The sequence below is a fragment of the Carya illinoinensis genome, chromosome 2 (genome assembly GCF_018687715.1).
Source record: "Carya illinoinensis cultivar Pawnee chromosome 2, C.illinoinensisPawnee_v1, whole genome shotgun sequence".
Classification (NCBI taxonomy): domain Eukaryota; kingdom Viridiplantae; phylum Streptophyta; class Magnoliopsida; order Fagales; family Juglandaceae; genus Carya; species Carya illinoinensis.
The window spans coordinates 32,826,985-32,835,643 of record NC_056753.1 but is presented as its reverse complement, the minus strand read 5'-3'; the positions used below and the strand labels follow the sequence as shown (position 1 = coordinate 32,835,643).

At 36.4% G+C, this 8,659-nt stretch overlaps 1 protein-coding gene across 3 annotated transcripts; it reads right to left on the bottom strand.

The window, feature by feature from the left end:
* LOC122301048 lies at positions 1-7,533 on the bottom strand. 3 transcript variants are annotated; one of them, XM_043112115.1, is made up of 16 exons: positions 7,107-7,533; positions 6,127-6,520; positions 5,843-6,020; positions 5,553-5,692; positions 4,242-5,455; positions 4,034-4,154; positions 3,738-3,882; positions 3,161-3,229; positions 2,997-3,042; positions 2,739-2,891; positions 2,540-2,664; positions 2,323-2,402; positions 2,085-2,220; positions 1,711-1,894; positions 1,509-1,591; positions 1-569 (listed from the first exon to the last, which is right to left on the bottom strand). In XM_043112115.1, exons 1-16 carry the CDS (start codon positions 7,213-7,215, stop codon positions 435-437), a joined length of 3,312 nt encoding a protein of 1,103 aa, XP_042968049.1. In that variant the 5' UTR covers positions 7,216-7,533; the 3' UTR covers positions 1-434. The 3 variants fall into 3 exon arrangements, with proteins under 3 accessions (XP_042968049.1, XP_042968050.1, XP_042968051.1); XM_043112116.1 differs by having other exon boundaries at positions 4,034-4,151; XM_043112117.1 differs by having other exon boundaries at positions 4,034-4,134; positions 4,237-5,455; positions 7,107-7,532.
* Positions 7,534-8,659: the final 1,126 nt, after the last annotated feature.

Genomic DNA, 8,659 nt, shown 5'->3' with positions numbered 1-8,659 from the left:
TTAAACAACCTCAATTTCTCAGTGCTCGTATTAGGAAGGATTGTATCAAGGCCAATGCATCCTGAATGCCTCGTTATTACACGTATATCACAACAGTCCGTTTATTTGAATAAGCTAAGTTTTATCTGAAACGAGGTCTTGAGGAGATATTGTTCTGCTTGTTGATGAAGAATATTGCAGCCTCACTTGGGGATTTGAAACCCCTGCCATTGGCCCATTGCTGATTGGAAATAGGGGTGTGACTCGTAAAGTCTGGTGAAGACTCCTTGCGCAATCCGTGTGGGCTCCCCTGATAGATGGACCGTACCTCCCACACCGAGACTACCGAATTTTCCAGAAATTTTGTGATATAAGGATAGTTTTCTAAAAGATATATTTGTACTAATATCATGGCTACATGGTGTGGGTGGGGGAAAGCAGATCTGAAATTTCCATTAATTTCCCTCAGATTCAACAAATTTATGTCGTTCTTCTTGCAACTGCTTGAAAACATAATCTAACTCCGGAAATGCAGACAAAAGCAGCACCTCGAAAAGGTCAAAAGCGAGTTGCTTCAAACAAACGGGTGACTGCACAAGAGAAAAAAAGAAAAGAAAAGTCATTACAACACAACAACTAAAATAATACCTTAATCCTGAATCAATATTTGTGGAAATACAACCAAACCAAAACAAATATGTTCCAATCTAATTTTTCTAAAACAATAAAGACTTCTTGAAAAAGGCGGGGGACGGGGGTCAGCAGCTAAGTCCAGAAGCCGCTTACCAGTTGCCATCCACCATCCCAAGAATAAAGACTCTTGGCATACTAATTTTTTTGTTCGACTTTATTATTACCCTAAAACCCAATTACTAGGGAAACACAGGAGTTGCAAGAATTCAAATGTTGCCCTCTGATCCAAAAGGATGGCGATTCTATTTTTGTACCATTCCTAATGCCCCTAGTAGTTTATACTTTGAGACACCACCCATCTCCCCAGACCTAATTCTCAAGGTCCTAAGAAAACTGATGCTTCGGCGAGACTCTATCTGCTGATCAAATTATCTGAATGGAGATGTATTGATTACAAAGAAACGGTAATGTGAAAAGGACATTGACAAAATTGTGCATATTTACAACACATCTCTCACATTTTGTGTCAGTTTTTTCCAGTAAAATCTAATGCATCCTTTATGCCCTGGGAATATTACAGCATGGTAATTCCAATTAATTGCACAATAGGAGCCACCCTACACGAATGATCCAAAGTAGAGGCAACCTAAATGCTTGTCCCACCATCTATTTGCTCGGCACAATTTTTCTAACTGAAGATGTACAAATTTGATTGAGAACTTAATATCCTTAACATAAAAGACCAAAGAAAAATGAAGTGTGAAAAAGGTTATACAAAACCAAAAAGTAAGTGACAAAGCCAGGCGAAAACAATCCATAGACATTGGCCAGTGAACAAAAATTAGCTTATTAAATGGTTCGAGAGAGAATTGTCAACCTTCTGAGATCAAAATTACCTGAATAAAGAAATAGAGATCCTTTGCACACTGTTCATACTCTTTACGACCAACAAGACCTATGATGGCAGCCGGAGCATTGTCTAGATTCCAAAAAAAAAGAAGAAGATAAAGCTATTGAATTTCCAGGATAAGTGACGGGTATTTGTATGTGGTCTTAAAATAGAAAATAACGGGGAGCATGCTATATGGATGATCTTACCAATCATTAGCTCATAAACAAACTTTGCACGCCGAACTGCCTCCTGTTGTTGCTCATAGGTGAGTATAGGTGGAGATATCCCTGAGCGTTGTTGGTCAATAGTTGTATTCTGGGATGGGTTAACAGGTGGCGGTGGTCGATGCTTAGGATGCTTGGTTATGAATATTCCATCAGGCCAGAGAATCTATTTTATATTATGGAAGCCCACATCAGTCATAGACCTTCTACTAATCTTAATCAACGCAGATAGTTGGATTCAAACTTGTATCTAATCTTCCATCACCAACAGATCAAATTACAGATTACAAAAATATACTTCACACCGGCTTAAGCCTAGAATCCAAACTAGATACTTTAACGGCGTCAAAGGTTACCTTCTCAACCTGCCTGATCCCTGAAGCAATAACAGATCCCTTACGCAGAAGCTGGATTTTCTCTATTAACCAATCATCAAAGGCATCACCCATTCCTAGTTGTAGTATCTGTTTGGCCACCCAAAATGCCTTTCGCCTGTTATTAACGCAATATAATAAGTGTTCAGCAGAAGTTATTCAACTGATCAGATCAAGATGCGATTTTGTTAACCTTAACAAGCAAAAACATATTTAATACCTGATCCATCCACCATCTTGAAGTTGGAAGATGACATCTACCAAATCTAATATGGGGACACTTAAATTTGTTGGCACCCACTGTGGAGAATAAATGTGTATTACAAACACAATATATTACCTCAGAAATGATAAATTTTTGTTAAAGAAAGCATCACCCAGCACAGAACAAGAAATTGGTTTATTTAATGGTTCCAAAGGCAACAATTAGAGCTAACCTCTGTAGGAAGGAATGGGTCAGCAGCAGCATCATGAAGCAACTCAGATGAACCATTATCATCTCTTCCTTTTACAGTGTTCTCCAAGCTTGAGGGAGAAGATGCATAGTTTTGTTGCCTAGTATCTGAATCACATCAGAATTAACAAATGACATGTGAAATTCTTTACAAAGAATTTTCACGGGAGAATGAGACATGCCTTTTGCATTTGATCCCCCATCTGTCACAAAATTATTCTTCATCGGGAACATGGACTCCTTATTTTCAATGCCCAAATCTTCTCTCACAATCGTAGGTCCAAGAAACTTTGGAAGCTTTTTACTCTTTTCTGATGGCTTATCCTCTAGGTCAACTAGAAAGCCCCCAACAGATATGAAGAGATAGGATGAGTCATGAGAAGGAAAGGAATCAAAAGATATGACCTAAATTCGGCATGTTGTATTAAAAAATGATATACCTGACAAAGTTTCAATTATAGAAAAGGAATTTGAGAATAGATAAGTCTGCAATTTAAAAATTATCAATAAAACTTCTCCTCAAAGAAGCAGAGATCCAAAACTCACCCCTCTTCCAACCAAAGGTAAAAAAAATTAAGTCAAAGAGGAGAAGAATATACAGAACCTGGGAGTCAACACTGAGAAAATCCCAAACTTCAATTGATCCTGAAATTCTTGGAAGCTGCATGAGATTCTGAAGAACAAGAAGATGAATGATAATAACATCAGACAACAATATTATTAGCCAGCATAGGGAGATAAAAATAGCTAGTAAAGCATAAACCAGAGTTTTTTTTTTTTGTTTTTTGGTCTCATAGGTAAGCTGCACTCAAATTCCAAGTCTAGTTGTTATTGCTGAAGGTATAACAATGATGAGCGGAAAAGTTGGCCTTGGGTGTTCCTATCGCTAGTGGGCGGGACATTATTATATGTCGAGTGGATAATAAACATTCCCCCCCTCCCTCCACCCATAAAAAAAAATAATAATAATAATAAATGTGACTTAGAGTAAACAGAAGTTTCAACTAGATTCTGGAAGAACTAGCAGTAAGAGATGAGGCACAAACTTATACATCACAAGAAGAAAAGACAGACCAGAAAAACGAGGTTGATATTCCAATACATCTCAGACATAGATAGATCTTCTAAAGAGTTAACTTTCATACTCTAAAAGATAAGAAAAGTGAGATTCAATGCTTGACCTTTAAATACTTGTCAAGCAATTTACACCTTTCTTGAATGATAGGTACGTCTAAACCTGTTGATAGAAAATGCTTTGGTGGCAAATGAAGATTATACTCTGGAAAATATTTCAAACGCCGATGAAGCTCCTCAAAGTGACGAAACCTGTAATGTTTTTATGAGGAAAAAAAAAATCAAAGAAGTTGACTTACAGAAGCCATAATTTATATAACATGATACATGGTTGACTTGTCAGAAAATCACAGAATACATCAATGAAGGATAAAACCACAATGTTTATTGAAAATCCTAGCACCTTCTTTTGATTGACCAACTGTTATTATCTACATCTGCAACAGATATTGAATAAACAGCAAATGTTTTTGAGCCACTCTTCACAATGTTTGCACCCAATACCTGCAACAGCAAATGAACTACTATTCTTTACACATATCAGCATTATTAGAAAATTAAAAATTAAGCATGCTGAAATAAATTACAGAGCTTTATGGTAAGTACCTCACATCTCAACTTAAAAAATGAAGCCACCGCCAGCGTATCTTGCAGAGAACTGACAGTAAAACTATGACTTTCTGGTATAGGAAGCACAGATGAAGAAGCAGCTGCTCCACTTTGAACTCTACCCAAATTTTCATTCTCACAGTCATCGCTAGAGTCCTCAGCATTTGCATATCCTTTGGCAGAACTAAGTAAATCCTGTCCATCACCAGACAAGAAGCTTGTTCTCTCAACCTCCTGCCAAATGTGTGTTTTATGACTGCTTAGTCTAGACCTTTTAAGACCGGATGGGGTTCTAGCTAATCTTCGATAGTGAATATGCCCTTTACCAGTCTTCTTTGCCATAAGGCCTTCAGAATTCTCAAGTGGGTGATGAATGTGAGAAAGAGCCAGATTTCTGTTACCTCTACCATCCCATACTTTAGTTCCAGGAGAATCAAGGCCTGTTACGTTGCTACTTTCTTCATCTTCTGACGTATAAGAAGTACTGCTCCCTGATTCAACCTCCTCCAAATGCGTGGTGTTGTGCTTTTCATCTTCTTCAAATGAAATAAATGAAGAGTGACTTGATATGTTCCGATTTGTAGGGCATGATGAGCTTTCTACAGAAAGCTGATCAGTACATCCAAAGTGAACAGCAGTACTATCAGAGTGATTAACCTTGGTTACAGTGTTGTTCTCTTTCGATTTGGATATTGCCCTTGAATGATCCACTTTAACAGACTTCCCTGCTTGTGATACTTGCTCAATTACCCGATTTTCACCTTCCTTCTTTCTATAGTCTTTCCCATTTGTCCTCGTGTTCTCAAAATGTTCAGGAGTAAGGGCTTGATCCTTTCTGCAGGAAATCAGATCTAACGTGTCTCCCAATTCTCCTCCTGAGCAATGCCGCTGAATACCTCTCTCATCACATGTTTGGAAGTTGAAGGGCAATGAGTCCCATGAACGGGTTGATTGAGGATCAAGGGAAAGCAGTGCATCTTTATTTCCATTCACATGATCTGTTAATGATGCATTAGTAGTGGTTCTAGACTGATTATTTTTTAACGGCACAAGTTCAACACCAGTAACAGTAGGATCCAAGAATCTAGAAAAATGGTCAGATGAAATCCTTGAAGGCTCATCTGATCTAGTCTGAGATGCCCCTTCTACTGTCAAAGCTCCCTTTTTTGCTTTGCTCATATTAAGGACTAAGGACTCAATTCTTTCATTCATAAACCTGCAAAAAAAAAAATAATAATAATAAATAAATAAATTGATTAAAAATGAAAGTTGATGTGACAATATAAATAAGCAAATAGGGAAGCAACACATACCTCGGACTTGCTAGGTTTAGGACAGGTCGCATTACTGCACTAGCTAGAAGCTCTCTGGCTATATAACGGAAGAGAAGGCACTGCAGATCTTCAGGCTTGAATGTAAAAGAAATAAGACCATCCATCAGATGCTGCAAAACCTGGGAACAAAGGGTAGAGAATGCACCGTAACCACAATTGGAGTTGGAAAGAACATAAGGTCAAGAAACCATATTATTTATATTTCCAGGTACAACCTACAAATTCACTGAGTTCAGCATAATCTCCAGAGCAAAGAAGAAAGTAACAACCTGGTGCTCAGCTTCAGGCGAAAACAGAGCTGGGTGCAATTTGTTCTCATTAGCCAGGATGCGTCTTAGTTCTATTTCTCGGTGTTCGATTGTTAGCAATCCTGAATGTTGCTTTTCAATCTTCACTTGAGTTGCACGAAAAAGCTCCAAGTGAATGCAAACAAGATTAATAAGGTCCCTGCACCATTCTTGGAAAATTAGTTCCCCAGTTAATCAACTTCTAAATAAAAGGAAACCATAAAAAATCAGGGAGAAATGGTGTGTGCCATCTTGGGAATTAAAACCTTGTCAGTAGATCAATTAAATTTATATTCCTAATGCGTGCAGAAATTTCCCCAAGAACCCCATTCATGATGTTCAACAGTTCCTCCGGACCCTCTTTATCAGGTGTCAAGCGAGAGTACCAGAAATCTGTAACCCACTCAGAAACCAGATGTCTTGTGAAGTGATCTATTGCATCCTCAACAACAGGAGAATTCACTTTGCTTCTCCATTCAGACTTTTCAACATTTTTAGGTAATTCAAGAGGAATCTTTGGAGGAAGAGTATTTGCTGAGGATGGATTGCTGTTGTATGCTGCAGCTTTTCTCCGCATGTCGAAATCCAAAGATATATAACGCAAGCCAATAATTAAGGAGGCGGCAGCAGGCAAGTTGACCCAAATTGAGGGGCTTGTCACTGGTATAAGAACAATAACAACAATTCATACCAATGCAAGAGAAAACGTGAAGCTCATACTCAACAAATGACGCATGAAAGATTAATCTCCCAAATGAGGGAGAAACTTGACAAGTATCTTAAGCACATGGTGAAACATCTATCAAGTAACATGGAGCCTTCGTCCAAAATATTTATCACTTCCAATGCACCAAGCACATGCTGAAACTCGCATTGAGTTCTTCGTAACCTCAATATACTTTTTTTTGGTACTTGCGCATGCGTAATACACATGATGCTCACGATTGTAAGGAAACACGAATTACGAGCCACTAACAAAGATTCTAACAGAAGAAGAGGAATCGTTGCCCATTCCTTATTCCAATGTTCATTACCAAACTCATCGAAACACAACAGAGAATCAAAAAGCAAGTCCCCGAAGTAACCGATTGCAACGGACACATAGAATCAAATAACAAGCTTAACGTAAACTATGACAAAAAAGAAAGCATAATTCTCCTATAACTGACTCAAAACATATCAACTGAGATAGTACAAAACATGATCATATTTTTCAGCGAAATAAAAGTGGGGCAAAAAAACGTACAGGACATGAGGTATGACAATCCGGCGACGCATATGGCCAGGACCACAAACGGCTTCTTGCCCTCCCCGAAGAGTTCCCGAGCCGTCACCTGATGCCTCTGCGAGCTCATTTCGACGAACCTCCAGTCTCATTCACATAAAATTGAAAGCTCAGAAAGGTTCATCAGAACTTCGTTATCAACCAGAATCTAATATCAAAACTTAAGTCAATAAATCAATCATTCAATTAATGCGATATGAATTTCGCCCGGTTCCCCGATACCGATTTCCGCGATAATATTGCCAATCAAAGAGGACGAGATCAAAGAAAAGGGTAGAGAGGAAACTCAGGAAAGTGGGAAATGGCATCGAAGCCCGGGGGGGCGTTTCAACGCGTGGACCGTTAGGTTTTGCAGTTTTGGAATATGCTTGCGTGTAATTTATCTCTCAGTTTCGGCCTGTGTCCGTTAAATACATTCTTGCGTAGCATATTAATCATTAACGACTTGTTTGGTTATGCGGTTCGTGAAATGAGATATTTTATTAAAGATTTTTGTTACAAGTAAGTTTGTGTACCAGTTTGCATATTTATGATTTTTTTATTTAAAAAAATATAAAAAAATTTTGAGAGAGAAGAAAATTTCATCTCATTAAAATTATTTCATTCTTTAATATACATTATTTTGTTAAACATATATCTTACATATCAATATCGGTCTGCAAATTGGTACATGAACTCTGATTATAAAATTTTTTTTCTTTATTAAAAATTAAATAAAATACTATTATAATATAATTTTTTAATATTACTTTTATTTTAAAATTTAATAAAATTAAATTGTTCATTATATTTTATGCAAAAATTTAAAAAAATTATAATGATCGTATAAGATAAGATAAGATAGTTTTATTTTTGGTAATCAAACCAGTTAAATAATTTTAATTCGACTGTATTACCTCATGACCTCTTAAATTTCATTTTTTAATGATATGTCCTTTTTTAAAAAAAATACATAATATTTGCATAATATATAACTGTATCTAATATTACTCTTAATTTATACAATAAATTCAACACATTTTTTGGAGTGTTGCTACATTCATAAAATAATTAAATAAAATAATTTCATAAATTGATATGACTTCATTTGATCTGTTAGATCTATTTTATGATAAAATAACTTTATAATCTAAAGAACCATATCAGTTTGTGAGATTATTTTTATATAATTATTTTATGGCTGAAGTATTTCCCTTTATATGAATAATACGAGTGCATTCCAATATTTGCATATGTTTGTGTGTGGATTAAAATTCTTAAGCAAGAACCTTCTTTTGTGAAAAGAACTGTTTTGTTATAACCCTATGCATAATCTGTTTATTCATTTCATTTGTTGTAGTTAGGCAAAAGTTTTGAGTCAATGAAGTATTATTGGATTCTCAGTATCCATACTTACATAAAAAAAAAATTGGATTATCGGTATACGTTGTGCCTTTCTTTATATATATGGCAGCATAGATTCATGGCACAATGCCTATGTTTCTTCTATAAGCATTGAATTTATGTGACATTGC